At 39.4% G+C, this 23,640-nt stretch overlaps 1 protein-coding gene across 1 annotated transcript; it reads right to left on the bottom strand.

The window, feature by feature from the left end:
* Positions 1-16,603: 16,603 nt before the first annotated feature.
* On the bottom strand, positions 16,604-23,415 carry HEY1 (hes related family bHLH transcription factor with YRPW motif 1). Its single transcript, XM_058178172.1, has 5 exons — positions 23,062-23,415; positions 22,258-22,333; positions 22,061-22,144; positions 21,870-21,951; positions 16,604-19,634 (listed from the first exon to the last, which is right to left on the bottom strand). The coding sequence occupies exons 1-5, from the start codon at positions 23,148-23,150 to the stop codon at positions 19,051-19,053; spliced, it is 915 nt and encodes a 304-aa protein (XP_058034155.1). The 5' UTR covers positions 23,151-23,415; the 3' UTR covers positions 16,604-19,050.
* Between the last annotated feature and the right edge of the window lie 225 nt (positions 23,416-23,640).

Genomic DNA, 23,640 nt, shown 5'->3' with positions numbered 1-23,640 from the left:
AAACCAAACATGCTTTAAGTCAGAGGTCTCTAACCTTGACAACTTTAAGACTTGTGGACTTCAACTCCCAAAATGTATTCTGGGAGTTGAAGTCCACAAGTCTTAAAGTTGCCAAGATTGGAGACCCCTGTTTTAAGTTAAAAAATAACTCCTACCATCTACAATATAATTTGTTAAAATAAGTTTAAATTTTAAATATTTGCTGGTATCCCAGTGTTGGAAGAAATATCCATCTGGGTTCAGTTCCAAGTGGGGACAAAGACACTGGAAACATGGAGACTGCTTGGAAAGATGGTTTAATGGTGGTCAGGATCACATGGCTTGAGTTCCTGAACAGAAAAAAAGGGGTGAGATCCTGTGTGCTCCCTGGCTTTATGCTTTTTCTGAGCTTTGAACTTTCTGGGGCACAGGAAGAGTATCCTGATTGGTTGTCAAACTCCCAGGTGGTCTAGGGAGTCTTAGCTAACATTGTAGGTTGTCCCTCAAGCTTGCCTGAGCCTTGCCATGTGGTGAGTTTCTGTTGCTAGATGGGTCCTATTATGTTGCAGATGGTGATGGCCCATTGACAAAGGTGGGGAGAATGAGTTTCTACCTCTGACCCATTGACAAGGGTGGGGGGAAATGAGTGAGCTTGGCTGAGGCTTTAATGGCCCATTGACAAAGGTGGGGGGAATCAGGAAGCTGCTTTGTCTTTAAAACATGTTTCTCCATTTCTCATCCAGGGAAATATATTCTGCCTTTTTAAATATTTTCTAAAATATTTCATTCTTCTAGGAGGGGGGTGGGTGCTAAATTCCTACACCAGCACTATTATTAGTAGCTTCCTGGGTTACAAGGTCTAGGATTAAAGTTCAAGAACACTAAAATTATAAATTCTAAGTGTCCTAAGTGGTCTTCAAGATTAAAACACTTTTAAAAATCTAGTGCACTAAACTTAATCTTTGTAATCCAAAATATTTGGAGGATATCAAGGTGGGTTGGCAGAAAACACCCAGACTTTGCAGCTGCAGTTAAAGAGAACTTTATTTTATTTATTTATTTTATTAGATTTTTATACCACCCTTCTCCCGAAGGACTCAGGGCGGTGTACAGCCAAATATTAAAAAGCCCACAATATACACATTAAAAACAAAACTAAAACAAGCATATTACAAATGGCCAAGAATTTAAAACAATTTAAAATTTAAAATTATAAATAGCCCCAATTAAAATTAATAAGACATTTAAGACTTTCAAGCCAGTCCCGATTGAATAAATAGGTGCGTTTTCAGCTCTTGTCATTTGAAAAACAGATTTGTTTTTTCACGTATTATGTGCTTTTTCAGGAACTGCACAACTCAGATCTACATAAATCCAAGCGAGAGAGAGAGATATTGATTCCCATAGTATTTTTTTTATCAGCACTATTATAATAATAAAATCTTGCAGGTCTAACTGTGCTTTACTTCTCACTTCTCTTCCTTTTAGTCATGTGAATTAAGAAGGTGTCTGCAGAGTCATTTGCATTAACCTGCTTCTTGTTTGGAACTTAGAATAGAATAGAATAGAATTTTTTATTGGCCAAGTGTGATTGGACACACAAGGAATTTGTCTTGGTGCATATGCTCTCAGTGTACATAAAAGAAAAGATACCTTCATCAAGGTACAACATTTACAACACAAATGATGGTCAATATATCAATATAAATCAAAAGGATTACCAGCAACAAAGTTAGTCATACAGTCATAAGTGGAAAGAGATTGGTGATTGGAATGATGAGAAGATTAATAGTAGTGCAGATTTAGTAAATAGTTTTACATTGTTGAGAGAATTATTTGTTTAGCAGAGTGATGGCCTTCGGGAAAAAACTGTTCTTGTGTCCAGTTGTTCTGGTGTGCAGTGCTCTATAGCGTCGTTTTGAGGGTAGAAGTTGAAACAGTTTATGTCCAGGATGTGAGGGATCTGTAAATATTTTCACGGCCCTCTTCTTGATTCGTGCAGTATACAGGTCCTCAATGGAAGGCAGGTTGGTAGCAATTATTTTTTCTGCAGTTCTAATTATCCTCTGACACACGTGCAGTGTGTGCCAAATGCACGCTGCATATGTGCATGCACAGTGCACTCCAAATGCATGCTGTGTGTGCACGCACAGTGCTTGCCAAACGCACACTGCAGGCACGTGCAGGTACAGTGCGCACCAAATATGCACTTTGCATGGAAAAAGGAGCTGTTTGAAGTTAAGTAGAACAGCGGGGGGAGGGTAACAGGTATGCCGCGCGATTTAGATTTCCTGCTTTCTAGCGAATATAAATCATACGGCACAGCCGATCATCGGAAATATGGTTCAGACGAACCAGTAGCTTTTTTTATTACCGGTTCGCCCAAACTGATAGCTTTTATTACTACCGGTTCCCCTGAACCGGTGCGAACAGGTAGCATTTCACCTCTGAGTTATATAACAAATAACTATTGGCTGCTTTGAAGTGTCTCCACCACATCTTAAACGTCTTTCCTAGAAAGGCATTGTACTTCTCTTGATAGGCTCTCCATCTGATAGATTCCTTCTTCAGTCCTTCTCGGTAGACAAACTATTTGTTGTTTCCTTCTCTGAAGGACACAGTTTCCAAAGACCAACATTAGAATACAATTTATTTAAAGTTTTCTGACCTTCCTTTTTCTTCAGAATGCCCAAGTCAACTAACAAAAAGGGTACCTTAAGTGTGGATATTACATTATATTAAAAGAACAAAAGAGGTTTTTTAAAAAAAGAAAGAAAGAGAAAGAGGTTGGACACAAATTAAAAACAGTGTAAATATAGAAAAACCATAATTTCAGAATGATAATGGAAAGTTTTCTTTCATGACTCAGGAAACTGCACATATCGTGGAATTCTGATGTCTCTGTAGGAAGGGACTAAGTAATGTATTTTAATCATTCAATCCTTGCTCTGTTACAATTGGCCCAGCGGACTGGACTATGCAACAAACCATTATTATATGCAGTTCAATAAAGAAGTGTTTAGTGCTACCACCCTGTTGAACCTTCTTTTCTTGTTTCCTAATCAACCAGTTCAAAAGCAAGCATGCTATTATAGACTATCTGAATGATAAAATTGCTTTTACAATTCAGCATAAAGCACCAGCAACATTCTTATAAAAGAACTGATGGGGAACAAAATAAACCTGCCATTTATAGCACTCCTCAGAGACCATGATTACAATAAGACACAGTATGCCAGCTCATTAAATGTTGTGTGCTAAGTGGACTTCAGTGTATGCTTCCTGAGCTACCTAGCGGCAGTCTGCTATGGTTATATATTGTATTTTCCTATACCACTTTGGAAAACAGTCACTTCTTTAGATGTTTTCTTATAAGACAAGTGAAAAAATAGAAGTGTACATTAAAAGTGGAGAAGTTTCTGGAAGTGGATTAACAACTTATACTCACTTCCAATGTGAATCATTTCAACAAGATTGAAAAAACTGTTTGGAAAAACTGGTTTCCTATGTCAACTTGTTATCAAATTCAGTTAGATAATTCAAATTCAGTTAGATAATTCAAATTCAGTGGTGGGTTGCTACCGGTTCACCCCGGATCGGGCGAAGTGGTAGCGGCAGTGGCTGGAGGCTCCACCCATCACACGTGAGCACGTGCAAGTGCACACCCACGAGCAAACCGGTAGCGATGGGTTTTGAAACACACCCCTGAGTTAGATCATATATTTAGGATGGGATGCATCCACTCAAATCCACTCAAAGGAGAAGAAATCTGTTCTAGATCAGGGGTCTCCAACCTTGGCAACTTTAAGCCTGGTGGACTACAACTTCCAGTTGCTGGCTGGGGAATTCTGGGAGTTGAAGTCTGCCAGGCTTAAAATTGCCCAGGTTGGAGACCTCTGTTCTAGATAGCTAGTCCTGCAATGCTTCTGTTCTGCTCTTCATAAGATTTGACCATACGATGTTAGACCTGGGTTACAAATAGGCTCGTTCCCAACATGGAAGATCTTGTCTTCCCTGAGAAGATGAACTCTATTCAGGAAACATGACAACCAGAAAAATATTATGATTTTGAGCTTCAAATCTTTTTGTCCTATGAGTCAAGTACGTCTATAGATGTCCTGGTTTGTTCTCACCCCAAGTATCTAGATCAAGGAGATACAACGTATTGTAAACCAAGGGTTTCATTTTACCCAGGGGTGTCCAAACTTGGCAACTTTAAGACTTGTGGACTTCAACTCCCAGAATTCCTCAGCCAGATGGCTGAGGAATTCTGGGAGTTGATCCAAAAGTCTTAAAATTGCCAAGTTTGGACACCCCTGATTTTACCTGTGATGGCATGCATTGCCAAAAGAAATTCCCCAAAGGAAAAAAAAAATCAAGACCACAACTCAATTTGTATTCAGTCTATTTAAACCAAAGTGTAATTAGAGTAAAATGTAGTTAATACATAATTTCCTGTGAGTATCAGAAAAAAAGCATATCCAAGAAAAAGGTTATCAACAGCTAGATAGATGGACTTAATTATAGTAATGATGGGCGCAGCATTGGAAGTTCAGAAGTATTGAAAATGGAAAGATTGACATTATCCACGCTGAAGGAATGGCTAGTGAAGATGATGGAACTTGCTGAGAGGGCTAATCTGACTTCTTTGATCAGAAAAGAGATAATATCTACATTTATTGCTGGCTGCAAACCTCTTAAGAACTGATTGCATAAAACAGAAAAAATACACTTATGAATTAGTTTTTGCTGATTAGACAGGATAGATTATATAAAGAAGAAGATTATGTTGTAAGCCTGAAGAGATAAATTTATAATTGTACTTAGTCACTTCTTTGTATCTGTTTTTCTGTTTTTCTATTTCTCTTTTATTGTAGTTTTAGCTTTCTCTTTGATTTCTTTCTTTTACTTTTTCTTACTTTAGATCAGTTTTTCCCCCCTTGTAAAATACTGGTAAGGAAGGGAAAATTAGTTACCTTTATCCACCCTCTAGCAGTAAAGGGTGTTTTCAAAAGCTTTCTTCAGAGTGTATCTTATGGCACTAAGTGTTGATAAAAGTGTCTAAATAAGCAGATGGAATCCATGAATTACTCTGTATATTTAGCAAGCGTTACTTGACTCATAAGAGAAGCAGGATCGATAGTTTAAAGAAAGAAACAAGCAAACAAAAATTCAGTGACCTTATCAGAGCAGGATTAAGAACACTTCTTGTTCTAATTATAATGATCAGGGCTTTACTTTAAAAAGCAAACAAGGCTTAAAAAAAGTAAATATTGTTTCTGATCTTGGGGCAACATGCTGTTAGACAGATGAGCTAGATAGTTAGGATTACCATACCTGGATTGCAAAGATCCATATGGCCATGAGAGGTCGCAAAAAAAGAGTTGTCTACATTTCTTTGCTATCATTTTGTGATCTTCTACCCCAGTGTTTCTCAGCTTCAGCATCTTTAATATACATGGACTTCAAGTCCCAGAATATCTTCATGTTGTCAATATTGTGAAACATTCTTCTTCACATTTGCCATCCCAATATGGTAGCCCTACTTTAGGCCCCAATATAGTTTTTAACAATTTAAGAAGAAATCAACCCTGTGGTTGCTCTTTGCTAAAATCTCTTGCCATCATTACTCTAACTCTAGACTGAATTTAAGTTATCCTGTGAAGTTAATAAGATAAGAAGTAATGGATAACAAGAGTTGGTTGATGCCACCTATTATTAGAAAAATAAAAATAGATAAAAGTAGAGATTTCTTCACCTTGAATTGATATCCTGAACACATAAAACTCTGTAGAGATTCTCAGTCCTCCAGGTCGTGGTTGTCCCAAAGGTGCTTTTTTTCAGAAGGCAACTGGACTTTCATGTTTTTCTTTTGAAGACATTTCACTTCTCATCTAAGAAGCTTCTTCAGCTTCTGACAGGATCCTTCCATTCCTCACTATCCTGTCAGAGCTGAAGAAGCTTCTTGAATGAGAAGTGAAAGAACTTCAAAAGAAAAAACATGAAAGTTCAGTAGCCTTCTGAAAAAAAGCACCTTTGGGACATCCTGAACACATGGACATACTTATTGGCTATTGCCCTCTTCTGAGTTCTTGTGTTGTTGTTTTTTTACTGCTCAGCCTAGCCTTCAGACCTGATACTTGCTGGTGTTCTCCTTTCAAATTAGCAATCAGTTCTAACTTGGTTCCTCTTTTTTCAAAATCAGTAAGGGTCAAAGGTGATATTATTTACTGTGAGGGGGAAAAAGAAAACAAGAAAAAGAAAAACCCACAATACAACTTTCATCCCCAACTGAACTATTGTACCAATAAGAAGTAATCACTTTATGAATCACTTTATGGTGCTTGAGACTTTTTTTAACTGCGGTAAAATAACCCGTTTGTTGCTGTAAGTAATCTGCTCATCAGAAATGTATTTCTTTTATAAGAAGGTTTTTTGGGGACCAAAAGGGACTTAATGCTGATAGAGAGGAATGTGGAAGAAAAGAAAAAAAAAGTTGGCATCCAAAATATTTATCTTTTATTCAGTGCTACCATTTAGCATTCTCTGTTTTAAAGAGCACCAAAGGTCACATTATGATGGGCTACTTCAGCATTGAAATTTATATGGGAATAATGCAAATGATCATGTCAATAACAGAGTAATAGTCTCTGCAGCCTGAGTTATTCTTTAAAAAGTATATTATTAAATATGTGTAAGCCACAAATTCTACAATAGCCGATTCTTGTGAAACTGAATGCAAATGTTTTTTGTCATTCTTTGGATGAAAAATCCTGCTTTGCAAAACAAACATTTTAGAATCTATTCTTTTTCCATGCTGAACTATTGTTCCTAAAGGCTATTGTTTCTAAAAATGGACATCATGTATTTAATTGGTGGGAACTGACCATAAAATTCTGTATAAATGTTACACAGATTTTTAGCTTGTCCAACCAACATGTTTTTCCAAGAATGTGAAGGGAGTAGACCTGATCTAGGTTATGGGTTAATGGATGACTAGGAGAAAAATATCCTTTATCACAGCTACTTTAATGTTCAATATAATAAGAGCCCAATATCCAGTACTAATTCAGGAATAAAGAACAAAATTTTAAGCTATGTGTTTGGTGAAACCTACCCTTAGAACATGTTCAAACAAGAAGAAAAATATATTTTGACATAGTATGCAAGAAGAAAATGAAATGAATTAAATAAACATTTGGCCTTTGTATCTTTCAGGACATTGCACTCTGTAACTGTGACACTTTTTACTTTCACTAAATGCTTAATAGCAACCACCAAGTTATGAACTGGGAAAGCAGGACAACAAAAAAGGGGCAGGTATAGCTCATAAGAAGAGCATTTGCCATGCAATCTGTCTCTGTGTCTCCAATTTAAATAACTAACAAAGCTGAAACAATCCTGTAGTATGTGGGTCTTTGAAGAACAACAGCAACAAAAAATGTCTAGATGAACATTTCAGTGAATGTTAGTTCAAAATACATCAGCATCAATGGCTTCAAACCTTGACTTGAATAAAAGCTTGGTTCATATTTGCACCATATAAGGACTGCCCAAGAAATAAGATATTATATGTATGAGATAGGAAATTATCTATATGGCATATGATATTTATAAATGTCCAAGGATTTCATTCAACATCATTTTTTAGGGCATAAAGTTGGTGAAGTACATTGTCCAACAGGTGAATGGGTGGTTCTTCTCTTAGTTTGTTTTGGCTATTTTATTATATTGGTTTTCATATCTTTCTCATCTAACAATAGTGGAAAATTGTGCTGTCAGTTTCAGTAGTTATGATCTTAGAGAGCTCTGCTGGTCTAGAAAGTGTCATGAGGCTAGAAGTAATCCTTAGATTTCAGATTGATAACTGCTGTTCTTGGGAATATCACCTTATCAAAGATTGATAAAGTTATATTGACATACTTCACAATCTGGTACCCTACAGATGGACTGGGATTACAACTGCCAGAAATCCCAACCAACTGGAGATATAGGTTCTAGTCCCAAAGGTGCTTTTCCAAAAAGCAACTGGACTTTCTTTGTTTTTTTCCCTTTGAAAATGTTTCACTTCTCATCCAAGAAGCTTCTCAGTTCCAATTCCTTTGAAACGTTGCTTCAAAGGAAAAAAACCAAGAAAGGCCAGTTGCCTTTTGGACAAGCACATTTGGGACAGTCATTTGGAAGGGCTAGCAATGATTGTATTGTCTGTATCAAATAGAATAATGGAAAAGAAATAAGAATTTATGCATGTACTGTATGTATGTCTCAAATGATGTGGAAATTAAAGGCCAAAGTGGTCGCAGTCTTGGTAAAAATACTTGGGGCTGTAACTCCTAAAATGGAAGCTGGCTCCAACAGAATCCAGGAACAACATCAGAATTCTGTATCCAGGAGAGTGCAGTTCTAGGAAAGAAGCAGGGTAGGGAAAGGAGGGGGGGGGTTTCCAGAGACTTTTGTACAGATACCCACCTGATGGTATATTTTCATTGCAGACTATTTCATTTAAATGGTATATAAGATTTAAACATGCAAACACATTTTGCATAGCAAACTATTAATGATGATGAGAACGTCACCAATTACAACCCCCAATGCTTGCAGTACAGCCATTGTTTTGGATCTGAGGAAAACTTACAAGTAACACATGGATTCTCATTCATCCTTTTTTACATTTTCTTGTGAAACAGTCATGACCAAGGTATCCCACTGCTTTAATATTCACAATTCCCACACATTGTTTTGGAATTTTCTGCTATAGATATTAAAATAGTGTTTGTTTATGTACATACCTAACTACAATATATAAACTATGTAATATTCATTATCGAATTTAATTTTAGGTGGAAGAAGCTAGAACTTCTCCAGATAAATGATTTTTTGCTTACCCTTATGCACAATTATTGTCCATTGGGTGGGGAATTGTTATTTTTCTTGCTGCAGTAATTCACATGTTTCATAGAGTGTTATTCTGACTACATACACTTCCCAACAGAACGGAAGGACCATTTGAATAAGGACTATTCAGGACTAGTAGAGGATTTCCTCTTGTTGTTGATAGCTTCCTTTAAAACTATGATGCAATAATGCCTAAAGAAAATTCAAAGGGAGAATCTACAGACAGTAAGGCATCAATATGAGGCGAGGGACATTGTTTAACTTAACTGCTGTTTTCCTTGCAAAGTAATACAGGGAACAGCTATTTTTAAACTGTTTAAAGAATGCTTGGTACATTTGCAATTTCCCTCAGCCTTGCTGTATATGTCCTATGTCCATGAACTAATGCAACATAGATATAGAGTATCTGCCTTGGATAATAAATATATATTTGCATTTACTGTGCAGGACTTTTAAAATGCAAATTGCATCTGCGGGATGAACGTTAGATAATTAATTTAAATACATTTATGTAGAGGAAGAATGTCATCCTTTTCTTCCACAGTAGCATTTATTTTCAATGCAGATCTTGCTCAGTTGTGGCTGAGGAAGCAGAGCCTTTTCAATAAGTCCCTTTCCCTATTTTGTAGACTGGTTTCTTGAAGGACAGTCATCAAACTGAGATATTATGGTTCAGCAAAAACTTGATACTACAGAAATAGTTTTAAATAGCTTATTGTTATTAGTAGTAGGTAAATCAAGTAATAGGTAAATCAAGTCTCTCTTTTTATTGTTGGATATGTTTTCTATAATTTTCATGCTTTCAGTTCACTGTAAAACTGTAAAAGTAGACATTTTTTAAACACATAAAAGAACAGCAGACAGAAAATTATTGCTAGTGCCAAGTTTGTAAGAAGTAACAGAAATGCACAACTTTCTGTCACTAAATTCATGTTTCTACCTACTATTTATCATATTATTTTCAGAGGTGAATTCCTTAATCCTTTGAATGTAGTCTCAAGCAGAATGACTTTAAGAAAAAACTGTTGCAGGTGGTTTAACAACCACAATTGGGACTGGCAACTGGGTTATTAAGCAAACTGATCGCTAAGTAAAATCGCAACTATGCTTATGGCGTTATTTCAGCTTTGCTTTGCTTAACAGAGCTGCAAAGATCATAAATGTAAGGATTGGTCATAAAGTGTTTTTTTCATCAGTATTATAACTGCAAATGGTCACTAAATGAGGCAGTTGGTAAATGAGGACTACCTGTACAATATACTGCCTTTCACATGTCATCTTCCCTAAGCACAAGTTTATCCCTAGTGGTTTAAACAAGATGAGTTTAAAATCAATGAGACTTATGCTATTCAGAGAAGTAGTTGAATTACTTCCAAATCAGTCTTACAAATTTCATCCAAGTTTAAGACTGGATTTAAATATCATTCTCAGCCATTGTTTAACATACCCATACTTCACAGTTCTTGCTTCAAGCACTTACAACTTCTGTCCATTTGTCCTCAGGAGCATGTTCCGTTTGTATCAGAAATATAAGGAACATAAAACAAGAAAGTTGAGTTGCCTCCTGAAAAAGCACCTTTGGGACAATCATGACCTGGATGACTGAGAATCTCTACAGACTTTTAGCTATACAATTTGGGATGAACACCCTTTGAATGGTGTGGGAGTAGGAATGGATTTCCAGAGAAAAATTGCAGACTACAGGAACCAGGAGCACTACTCAAGTGACCCTGAGGATACAGATAAACCTCCAAGTGCTTCAACGATTTGTCAACCGCTTTAATCTAGATTGCAGAAAATATGACTTCTGTAACAGAATCATCAGTGCTTGGAATACTTTACCTGACTCTGTGGTCTCTTCTCATAATCCTAAAAGCTTTAACCAAAAACTTTCTACTATTGACCTCATCCCATTCCTAAGAGGACCATAAGGGGCGTGCATAAGCGCACAAACGTGCCTACCGTTCCTGTCCTATTGTTTTTCTTTTCTTCTTCATATATATATATATATATATATATATATATATAGGTCTTTGGTTGTTCGGGTTTTCTCCTGTGTAAAATTGGAAGTGTCTTGGCGACGTTTCGACGAAGTCTCATTCGTCATCTTCAGGCTTCAGCTTCGTGCTTCTGGGAGCAATGTGTGATCGCAGCTGTTTCTTCCTTTTAACTGCTAGTGGGGGTTTGAACTGATTGGGTGGGAGCTTGGCTGTGCTCTGATTGGATGGGGTTTTTTCTGTGCTCTGATTGGATGGAGGTGTGTCCTGTGTTGGTGGGGGCTTGGTTGTGCTCAGTCTAGTCTGTGCTGCAGGGGGATTTGAGCTGGTGAGCTGCATAGCTGTTGTTTGGCTTTGTGGTGGTGCTACATCTTCATAGTGGGTGTCAGTCTGCTGCATGAATGGATTGGAGGGGTTTGAAATGGCTAATGTTGCAGCTGCGGTCTGGCTTCTGGTCCTTGGTCGTGCTTCATGATCAGTGTGGGTTTGGGTCTGCTTTCTGGATGGATGTGCGGTGGTGACATCCTGTGTGGACCTTGTGAGTGTGGGTCTGGTGTCATTCCTCGTGTTAGGGACTCGTTTGTCAATAAGGGCTAGTTTCCAAATGGCTGGTAGGCGGGAGGTGTCATCTCGTTTGTTCATGCTGTGTGGGCGTTTCTCTATCTCAATGGCTTCTCTGACTATCTCTGATTGAGATAGAGAAACGCCCACACAGCATGAACAAACGAGATGACACCTCCCGCCTACCAGCCATTTGGAAACCCGCCCTTATTGACAAACGAGTCCCTAACACGAGGAATGACACCAGACCCACACTCACAAGGTCCACACAGGATGTCACCACCGCACATCCACCCAGAAAGCAGACCCAAACCCACACTGATCATGAAGCACGACCAAGGACCAGAAGCCAGACCGCAGCTGCAACATTAGCTATTTCAAACCCCTCCAATCCATTCATGCAGCAGACTGACACCCACTATGAAGATGTAGCACGACCACAAAGCCAAACAACAGCTATGCAGCTCACCAGCCCAAATCCCTCTGCAGCACAGACTAGACTGAGCACAACCAAGCCCCCACCAACACAGGACACCCCCCCATCCAATCAGAGCACAGAAAAAACCCCATCCAATCAGGGCAAAGCCAAGCTCCCACCCAATCAGTTCAAACCCCCACTAGCAGTTAAAAGGAAGAAACAGCTGCGATCACACATTGCTCCCAGAAGCACGAAGCTGAAGCCTGAAGATGACGAATGAGACTTCGTCGAAACGTCGCCAAGACACTTCCAATTTTACACGGGAGAAAACTCGAACAACCAAAGACCTATATACAAACACCCGTGAAAACCTCAGAAAACATATATATATATATATATATATATATATATATATACTTATACCTTTATATACTATATAACCTTTCTGTATGATACTTACATATATTGTTGTGACAAAAATAAATAAATAAAAATAAAACGACCCTCTAAAGCAGGGGTGTCAAACTCGATTTCATTGAGAGCTGCCTCAGGGTTTTGTTTGACTTCAGGGACTCAGGGAATGTGGCCAGCTCAACATCACTCATGTTAGGGCCACTTGTGTTGGCCCGAGGGCTCTACCAGCAAAAACAGAGCTGGGAAGGGCAGCACGTGGCCCTCCCAAGCTCTGTTTTCACTGGCAGAGGGTTGAGGGAGGCCATCGCAGCTGAAAACGGTGATCGGGTGAGCCGCACATACGGCCCTCCCAAGCTGTTTTTGCTGGCAGAGGCACTGTGGGCTAGTCCTTCAGTTTCCAGGGCAGCCCCACGGGCCAGATCTAAGGACCTTGTCGGTCAGATCCGGCCCATGGGCCTTGAGTTTGACACTTCTGCTCTAAAAGGATGTAAATGACCAGCTATCTGCAAGGAATATAAATCCTTCCATTCCTCACTATCCTGTCAGAGCTGAAGAAATTTCTTGGATGAGAAGTGAAACATCTTCAAAGAAATAACAAAATCCATTTGCCTACTAAAAAAACACCTTTAGGACAACTATAACCTGATTGGGAATCTCTACAGACTTTTAGGGAACATAAATGTTGGAATGGGAAAGTGTCTTAATTTGTATCTTACATAAAACAAATGACTTGCTATAGTACTTCTCGTTTATTAAATCTGGAAAATGTGCATAGTATCATTTTACTGTGTCCCACTGTCAGAATTAAATAGTAGCTTTTTTCTTTTAAAATAAGGATCGAAAAAATCCAAATTTTTATATATTCCACTTCTACATAAAGCAATTTTATTTAACAAGATTTACTATTATAAATACATTAAGGTTAGGGAAATCTCAGCAAATGGATTGTTTTCTATTTAGAATCTAATTTCTCCACCAGGGTCCCAAGGTTAATGTTTTCAGTCTCTTTAATTCAACCTGTATGAACTTGTGGGGAAGCTATTCTCTTAATTGATAAAGGAAGAATGGCCAGATGTTTAGGATGTGAATCTTTCACAAGTTCATAATGTACCATTATATCACCAGCATTTTTGCAGAGCCAGGCTACAGGAATAAGTTAATTGATGAGAAGTAGTGATGGCTGATTCAAACACATAAACAGTTTGCTTTGAGGGAAAGTTGGGAGGTTATTTCCTTTAAAAGCTACTTTAAAGCCGACATGATATCTTTTATGTATTCCCTGCCTCAAAATGGTAAAACACCATGCTGCTAGTTTTCAGCATGTAACAGCTCTCTCTCACAGAATTCTTGTTGTGGCACTAGTACATCACCTTGAGCTCCTATACAAAAGGCAGAATGTAAGTTTAAATATAAAATATAGTGGCTTAGAATCTTCAGATACTATTGCGGACCTAATACTGGAAATCTGTCTGGAAATCTTTTTTATATTACACCAGTGCCTGAAGTAACAAGATAGATGAGAAGATAGACAAACAAATGATAGATAATAGATGGATGGATGGATGGATGGATGGATGATCCTCATTCATTGCAATTGTCCAAACTTGATCTGTTTGTGTTTTGTTATTTTTCTTTAATTATAGATAGATCTTATCAACTGCCTTGTGCAGTTACAATGGTGCTGAAAAAATAACTTTGTGACCAACGCGCCCATTTCCAACCTTCACAATCTCAATCTTAATCTCTCTCTCTACCTCCCTTCCTCTACCTCTCTCTCTTTCAGCATTAATCAGTTAGCATGGATTCTCCTGTGCCTGGTCCGATCTTTTTTATCCCCTTGCAGATCAGAGAGATTGCTTAAACAAGCAATCCCTTTAAACCAGTGGTCCCCAACCTTTGCAGCTCTGTAGACTGGCCAGCAGAGGCGGTGGAAGTGGGAGAGGGGATGCTTCTGTGCACACAAAGCTCCATTTGTGCATAGAGGGTGTGTGCACCCGCCATTTGCACAAATGAAGTTTTTCATGATTGCTCACGCACACCTGACTCTTTTACAAACCTGGGGTTGGAGAGCCCTGCTTTAAACAATCTCTCCAGTGCCTGACCTGTTTTTTCCATCCAAATTCCCATAGCAGAGTATGTGGAGGAAAGGATTACAAGAGAGTAAGTATACAGGAACACTATGGTGGATACACATGGAACGATATGACCTAGCGCTGGCTGTTTGCTATCATGCTTACCAAGCACACTAGGTAAACAACAGTACCAGCTCATTGTATTCCATGTGTACAGCTCACTATGTCCCTCTTATTCTCTTGTGATCCCTTTCTTTCCAATGAATGTTATTACAGAAGATAATTCCATTCAGGAGACGACTTCCGGTATCCGGCGGCAACGGACATCTGGAGGTGCCTCTCCTGCCTCCAGTGTCCGAATCCGGCCGCCTCCGAGGCCCTTAGGGGCCAGGTGTTCCGAAAAGGACACCTGCCGCACGGACGGCTCGCCAGGGGTCTCCCAGCCGACATACAGGACTGGGGGGACCGATGCTGGCGCGTCCTAGGCTCGGAGGGGTTCGGAGGCCTCAGGCCGCGGCCATTATTTTGGTCGTCGCCTGGGCCGCTGTGCCCAGTGACACCGGGGCTTTGGATTTATAATTGCAGCAGCCTGGTGGCGAACAGGGAACGGAGAAGAATTGAGGAAGGGAGAAGGGAAGGAGATATCGGCAAATGTGAGTGGAGTGCTCCGGAGTGCGGGGGGGTTTTTCTCCCCTGCGACTGGAAGGAGCACGAATCACTTTGGAGAGAGGAGAACTTAAAATAACAAGATTACGGTTTTGTGGAGCTCTGGAGAAGAGGTGATGGAGAAATTTAGGAGGGAGGTTTGAGGCCCCCTCCTCTGGGGAACAATGGTGGCGTCCAGCTTCCGCCTTCACTATGAGAATCTTGATGACATCACTTCCCTTGACTTCCTGGTTGACTAACTGTACTCTGGACTCGTTGCTCCTGTGAGTGCCCCTGGTGGATCCGGAGGAAATTACAAGGATACTGTGCTTGCCTGAGGATTTTAAAAATTTTTAAATGGCAAAGGTCAGAGACCAACTGCTGGAGAAATGGAGAGAATTTTGGAAAAGTTATCTAATATGGACAAGAAACTGGATGAAATAAGAGCAGAAATTGTGACTATCCAAAAGGATTTAAAGGACACTCAACAAGTCTCAGCAGAAAACAAGCAGAAAGTGGAAGGTCTGAGGAGAGATGCGGGCAGTGCAGAAAAGAGAGGAGACGACAGGCAATGCTGTGCTTGGACTACAGATGGATAAAATGTCTTATTTCCTTAGGTTTCAAAATCTGGAAGAAGTGGACCAAGAAGACTTGAGAGATGTTGTGACTAAACTGTTGGGAGAATTTCTTGGGAGAGGTGTTGACTTTATGAATTGGGATGTGGATCGAGCTTATAGAGTTAATTCAAAATATGCACGCACGCATGCAGTTCCTAGAGAGGTTCATGTCAAATTTGTGAGAAGAGAGACGAGATGAAATTCTTAGAAAACATAGGAGTGGGGCACTGACTTATAGGGGCAGGAGATAGCCATTCTGAGGCAGATTCCCAGACAGGTACGTGAAATGAGAAAGAAATATTACTTTTGTCAAGCAAATTGTACCAGAAGGAGTAGGCTTCAGATGGCTGATGCCAGAGGATTGATGATTTTCCGGGAGGGCATTACGAAAAAATTAGTACAATTGCGGAGGCTGCGGCCTCGTGGAGGAACACAAAGCCCTCCTGGAATTAGATGACCCAGGAGTTGAAGAAGGGAGGTTATAGACCATGGGGAGGAGGCGGCTGCCGCTGTTGCGGCCCTGGAGTTGGGTCAGGCTGAACCCAGAGTTCTGAGATCCAAAACTAGGAAGTGACAATGATATTTGGTATTGTGTTGGTTTTCCTTATTCTCCTTTGTATGATATTCTGATTATTCTTGACCCTTCTTTATTGCGTATGTAAGATTGATAAACTTAGCTACTTCGTATCACCTGCTTGCCATATGGCTGTTGTATGTGTTTAAAATTTTGAGTAAAATTCTTATCTTGTATAAGAAAAATGAAAATTTACCATACCTGATATGTATTTGTATAAACCTTTTTTGACCAATAAAAACTTTTTGGATAAAAAAAAAAAAAAAAAAAAAAAAAAGATAATTCCATTCATTTCTAATTATGGATGGGCATTCCAAGTCCCTATACTGGAAAGGAAGCAACTCAAGAACTCCATTTACACTTTTTAACTGAAATTTCTTTAACTGTAGAAGCTCAAAATTTTGCATGATTGCCTTGCCTATTGCAATACTCCTTGCACACAAATATTTTATTTAACCAAGTTCCCAGTACCACAAGGTTGAACTCATCTGATTTAGAGTTTACATTATTTAATATGCAATCTGTAAAAAAGAAATTGTTTTTGTAGGGAACTCACATTAAATACATGTCTTAACCAAACAATTAAAACATTGGTGCATAAACAATCAAATAGTTTTAAAAATGGTTCACGATACATATTTTCTTTGTAAGCTCTGGTAAAGTAAGGGCACAAAATGCAACAGAAAATAACACAAAGCATTAAAATATTTAAAGCAACTCCAAACAGTAATTACAGTAATGGTATAATAGGTTAAAAAGTTTTTTTTTTCTTTTTTAATTAAATAAACCTCCCACCAACTTGATTGTTCTTATTCTTTTATTTAGGCACAACACAAGTACAAAAGTATTCAAGTCCAACTGGGTGAAATGCTGTTGAGCATCTTTAAGGAACAGAATAGATTCTTATAAAACCAGCCCAAAATATATACAACAGTCCTTTCCAAACTGAGGAAATTGTTTTTAATACCCTCAGCTTTATTTTGTTTAACTCCTCTTTCCAAAGTTTAGTGAATACATTTCATAGAGAAAAAAGTGTCTGCGGTATAGAGTAACCATTTTTGTTGATGGCATTAATGCTCATCTGCTTTGTGGATCCCATAGTAAAATTCTCAAATTCTATTATGCAAAAGCTTTGGTTATGTGAAAAGGATAAATTATACAGCTTTAAACAAATAATCTCTTTTAAATTATTCACAGTATTCATTTTGCTTGTACTTTTAAATGAATATATATCACATTTTCCTGTATAGTTTTTGTTATGGACTGAAATTTTCAAATTCAAGATGTTATGGAGCACTAACTGTATAAATAACCATGAACTATAAACATGGGAAGTCCTGAAACACTGCCAAATAAAGCTTCAGTTCTGAATTACTGAGAGATTAAGGAAAGCCTTCAACATTCTCAAAACTTGCTAATTATACCTTATCCCCTATCCTATCTTTTTCAGGAATGACTAAATTTCCATGGATACTCTCAAACTTTTTTGTTCTGTAATTTATAACTTGTGGTATCCAACTTTCTCTGATCACCAGCAGAACTAAACTGTCAGTGGAAATCCTTCGTTTTTTTATATCATTTCCGAGGGAGATCAATTGCATGTTGAAGAGAACCCAAACTGATAGTATCCTTGCATAGTTCCCATTGTTATATCCGAGACTGTATATGATGTATTGTAACATAGAGATTACGTTTTACTTTTACACTAGTGAGACAGGAGCCAAGTAATTGAGTTCTCATCTGTTTATCATACCATCTTGGTTTTGGGAATTCTAAGTCGGACTTCAAGGTATGAGAAACAAAAGGAATTTGGGAAGAACAGGAAAAAGTTACTGGAATGATCTCATGTCCTGCTTTACCAACATGTTAAAAATAATCACATGGAGTAAGATGCTACCTAAATTATTAAGCACTTTACTGACGAAGTTGTCATCTGTTAACCATTAAATTGCTGGGCTGAATATCTAGCAATATTAATTGCAGTATCTCATTAAGATATTTTCATAAATAAATGGGAAAGAAGACTTAGGTAATGCAGTACCAGCAAGTCTCTTTCTCAAAAACCCAGAATGAAAAAAACCTTTAATGTTAGAAACATTCTGTTTATAAAAACTAGGAAAGCAACTGTGATGGCTTCAAATTAAATTAGTGATCTTAATTCCAAATGAGATTGCTGAATAAAAGGCACACCAAATACAATGGAAAATAAATTATTTGAAATTAGGCAGCAAATCTGATTCATTTAATTGCCTTAATTAGAGAAGCAGAAAATGGACAGAGGATAAAAATTTCAATCTATATACTTTTTGTGACTCTTGCAATAATTTGTTTCCATGAAAAGTAGAATAATTCAGCACAAAAAAGCCCAAAGCGTGTGTTATACTGGGAAATAAAACAAGCCAACAATTCATGTATTTTGGAATCAACAGTGGTTTCATCTGATTTGTCAATGGTTTTGTTTGGAAATATAGAGGTTAGAACGTGGCTAACAAATTATTTTGTTTTAAAACATCTCAGAACTACTATCAAACAATGCAGAGCAACAGATGTGTTGAAGTCCTGACATAGAAAAATAATATATAAAATAGACAGAAATTCTAGTTGCTTTAAACCAGTGTTTTCAGACAAATGGGATCATTTGAAAACATGACTAACATCATACAGTAGTCAGCATAATTCATTAAAATTAATATCTATTATAATTCAAAGATTTAGATAAGCCTCTGCATTCAGTCTGCCCTAATAAATGATGAGGAAGGGAAGAAGAGAAACTCTTTTTGTACACATCCTGTTAAAACTGAAACTGTACCTGAAGTTGGAAGCTCCACAGTTCAGATGGATATTTACAGTCCCATACACAAATACATAACTCTGGTTCTTAAAAGGCTCCAATCTCAGTCCCCCATGGTCTGTAGGGTTTGCCCAGACTGGCTGACTGTGCTGAGGCAGGTGGGCTGAGAGCATTAGGAGACAATAGGTGGAATGAACCAAAGGAAAAGGGGAATGCAGATAAGGAGGCCATGGAAGAAAGCAAGGGAGGGGAGAGCTTAGAAGCAGAAGTGACCACAGGAAGCACTGGTCCAATGGCGCCATTAGGGGGCAGTCTCAAGGAAGAGGATTCAGCATGGGGAGGCACATTTCTGCTCTGGTGATGGCCTTCTGAAGAAGCCGCTGCACCATTTGAAGTGGTACGCCCATTCTGAGGCAGCAATAAAGGATGGGAGATGTGAGGGTGATGTCCAAAAGCACCGCCCCAAGGAATCTGTCCAAGCCCACTGTGTGAGCTACTGGCTGCTTCCCGCTGAGAGGCGTAATTATTCAGATGAGACACAAGGCGGACACGAAGAGGATCAGAGCTGTCCAGCCCCTCTATAATGCTAAGGTAGCGGGCTACTTCAGCTAAGCACTCACGAAAACCTAGGCTCCGGTAGTCCATCGCGAGAGCATGGGCGTCAAAATAGCCTAGAAGAAAGGATTAAAGAGGGGGGGTCGTTAGAAGGGGGTTCCCGTCCATTGGCTGGTTTCACAGCTAACACTGTCCTGTGCTTTTGTTTTAACTACAGATCGATTAATAAGCTGCAGTAGCTGGCTTCCCATATTGTTTTATGCCCAAACCTTAACAAATCGCATTCATCTTAGAGCAATGTATGCATAGGATCATTTATCTCTTGAACATTTACTTCATTCAAGTAACAATAAGGCAAAGGTAAAAGTTCCCATCGCACATATGTGCTAGTTGTTCCCGACTCTAGGGGGCGGTGCTCAACTCCATTTCAAAGCTGTACAGCCAGCACTGTCTGAAGATGTCTCCGTGGTCATGTGGCCAGCATGACTAAACACCAAAGGTGCACAGAATAGTTACGTTCCCACCAAAGGTGGTCCCCATTTTTTCTACTTGCATTTTTTATGTGCTTTCGAACTGCTAGGTTGGGAAAAGTAACAATAGCTTTCCCTAAATAAAATACTATTAAAAATCAGAATAAAACCACAGGAACTACTGTCCAAATAAATGAGTCCTGAAACTGCACCCAGATGTGCTGCATAATAAATATGTTTTAGCAATAATAGCAATTACATGCTGCACATGTGCCTAGAATATAACAACTGTAGGAAAAGAAAAATATGCCCCACTTTGAACTATAGAACGTGTCTTCTGAATTATGGATCTCATCTGTCTCTTCTCTGTGTTTCCTACGCTTAACTCCAAACCCAACTTAAATGTCCACAGGCACAAACTCATTAGCAGAACAGTTCTTAACTTATTATAGAGGTGAGTGGAAGATGATAGTGTTTGATCCTTTACCGGAATACTTGTGAATATTACTATGATTAAAAAATGGCACATGACCCCTTTTTTTTAAAAAAAAATGATCCTGTAATTCAGTGCATTTTTAATAAGCTACATAACAAAGCTAAGAGGAGAAGTAGTCAAGGCTTAAAATTTTCCAGTTAAGTGATGATGAGATTCAAGGTAAGAATTTAATCTGTGTCTTAATGCAGTTCCATGCTTCTGCCAGAAAAAAAGACCATTGATCCTAATAAATCTTTCGTCAAAGTAAGTGAACCTTGAATGACATGCATTTTTACTATCCATGTTTACTCAGAAATGAGTAAACCCAACATGAGTTCAATGATTAATTAATCATTGTTTGCTGAATTATCCCTATCCCTTGGGTTCACACAACACAAAGGGCCATAATCTCTAAGTAGTCATAACTACAGTTCAATTCCAGCCTCACTCTGATTAAGGGACCTCAAGTAACTGCAAGTTTATCTTCAGAAAATCATAATCAACTTGTTACAGTATTAGTTAACAAACATTTGTTGTCAGCAAAAAAATGCAATCACCATTTATAATCCACAATCTAGAGCCTCAAATAAATTGGATTATAATTCCCATGCTCTAACCAGTATGGAAATTTTAGTCCTACATTTCTGGATGTTGTCAAATGAGAGACTCTCATCTGAACACTCTGACGCAACAACTCTGATTTTTAATAAGAGTATTCTCCAGTTAATAGGATGCAAATTACAGCCTATAAATTGCACTACTGTGTACCAGCTTATTACAAGGATGCATCAGTAAACAGTACATTATTGTTAAGAAATTACACCACTTTCTTGTATCCGTGCTCTACTATGATTTGTTAACTACAAATCTATTACAAATTAAATTAAAAAATACAAATTAAAATATTATTATTATTATTATTATTATTATTATTATTATTATTATTATTATTATTATTATTATTATTATTATATCTGTATCCTGTGGGTTGTTTTTTTTTGACCCATTAAGAAACTCACAGGATAAAACTACAGCAGTTATCAGCACAGAAATAACCTAATATATAGGCATCTAGTGCAAACCACTACAATGACAAAATGTGTATTTGAGACATCACACGCCTTTGCATTCTCCCCACCCACCAAGGCAGCACTTGATCCTCAAAAGCCTCTTTTGGGAGTTCTCCCACCAACTTCTTTCCATACAAAAGGTATTGTACTTCTGAAAAACCTTTTGAGCTCCCACAATCACAATAGCGTTGCTTAAACAATATCAGGGATACCCTTGGGAGAACACAGCTACTTTCTCAGTCTCAGCTTCCAGCTAATCCTGTTGATTTGCAGTTCCTATAATTAACCGCCAAAGAAGCCTTTCAATGCTAACACACACCCAAAAAAAAACCTTACCTTTCCCTCCTGCTGTGTGCAACATTTTCAGATGATCTACTGTCATCTGCAAGATTTCAGCTTTCTCCAATTTGGCTGAGCCCTAAGAAAGCAAAGATGAATGTCAGTGCAAAGGCAGTTGGGCTCCAGTCAAGCACAAGGAGAACCAGAAAATAAGACTAAATTGCAGCACTTAGCTCCCCCAAACTTACCTGCTTTTCAAAAGCACTAGGCACCAGCCTCCTCAACTCAGATAGGCTATTGTTGATCCGATCACGGCGACGCTTCTCAATAATCTGAAAGCAAAAGATGTTTTTGTTTTCCTCCCAGAGGCAAAACTGGGCAGTGTGGGGATTGGGGGGGGGGGGTTTCCACATATCAGAGCAATTCAAGGGTGGGGGGAACTTACGCCTCTACGTCTTTTTCTTGCCAAGATCTGGGAAGTGGTATTTGGTGACATTGAACCTGGAGCAGAGCTCAAATTTCTAAAAACAGCAAGAAGGAAGAAGTCAGTACAAATCCAAAACAGAAAATGGGATACAATTCCCACCCCTACGAATTACTACACCAGACCCACATGTAGGTGTGCAAATGGGTGCAGAATAAACGCTAATGTTATTTCCAGGTAACTCTGATGCCCAAAACCATCCGTTTCTTCCTGCTTTGAGACCCAAGATCTGCTTTCAAGTATGTATAATACATACCATATAACCCGGCATGTATTACTCAGCAGTTAGTCTTGGAAAAAGTGTTAAAACCCAGAAAGGATGCCTCAAACATGTGCAGAGTGCTCTTTCTTGGCCATAACTTCTAAGTGAAACTGGATGCCCAGGCAGCTCTGTTTCTCGCTTTAGATACTAAAGCGTCCCTCGCTGTAGATGTTAACTTCATTCAGAAATAGATCTTACTCAATCCCGTACAGCGCTAGCCGGCTTTCTAGTGAGCAGAGGTACCCGATTCGAAACCGATTGATTCGGAAGTGAGTTTCGCTGGGTTCACGGCAAGTGGGCATAACTTTAGCTTTATGATCAGAGCGAGGGAGGCTCTTCCGCATGCCTACATGGGTACACGATGTTGCCTACCCGGAGCCGGGATGTCATGCAGCACCCACGCCAACCTGGAGCTAATGCCTCGGCGACGGCAAGCCAAAAAGCCAAGGAGCCACCCTGCCTGCCTCCCTACGCTTGCGACTGATTTTTCCCGGCGCCCTCACCCGTTCTCGTCCGCGCTCTCCTTCTCCACTTCGATGGGTTCGTCCAGCTCGCTGTCGGAGGAGCTGAAGTCCGGGTGTGTCCGCTTCATGCTGCCGGACCCTCCAGAAGATACCAGTCCAAACAGAAAGATTGGGACCGGGGAAGAGTTCCGCTCCCCTTCCGTGTGAATGAGAGAGTGGGTGGCGGTTCCCTGGTGCCAGCTCAGTGCGCTCCTTGCAGCCGCCACCGCGCTCCCTCCGGCTCCGTCTCCCCCATCCCGTTCCCACGCTTCGCCTCTTACCCGAGGGAGGGGTGGGCAGTCAGAGAGGCGCGCCAGGCGCTCCCGGCCGCTTACGACTTCTGTGTAGCCATTCGCTCTTCCGCCTCCTCCGATTGGTTAAAGCCTTGCCGAGGCCGGCCAATCCCCGCCGACCCGAAAGTCACTCGGTGACACGCCCTCTCTGAGTCCTGATTCCGATTGGCTGACAGGGTTCGGATTGGCTCCATGGCCGAGTTCGGAGCCCGCCGTCCTCCCACCCCCACCCGCCCCCGCTCTCTTGTGTACCCGCCGCCTCTCCTTTTTGCAATTGGCTGGGCCG

This window comes from Ahaetulla prasina, chromosome 3 (assembly GCF_028640845.1).
Source record: "Ahaetulla prasina isolate Xishuangbanna chromosome 3, ASM2864084v1, whole genome shotgun sequence".
NCBI classification, from domain to species: Eukaryota; Metazoa; Chordata; class Lepidosauria; order Squamata; family Colubridae; genus Ahaetulla; species Ahaetulla prasina.
This window is presented reverse-complemented; position numbering and strand designations above follow the sequence as displayed.

Bases quoted from the DNA above. Each gene is read 5' to 3' on its own strand.
- HEY1 (XM_058178172.1), bottom strand. From the start codon at position 23,150: ATGAAGCGGACACACCCGGACTTCAGCTCCTCCGACAGCGAGCTGGAC. The intron at 22,334-23,061 runs GTGAGGGCGCCG...TGCTGTTTTTAG, and splicing joins GAGAGCGCGGACGAGAACGG to AAATTTGAGCTCTGCTCCAG. The intron at 22,145-22,257 runs GTAAGTTCCCCC...TTTTGCTTTCAG, and splicing joins CAAGAAAAAGACGTAGAGGC to ATTATTGAGAAGCGTCGCCG.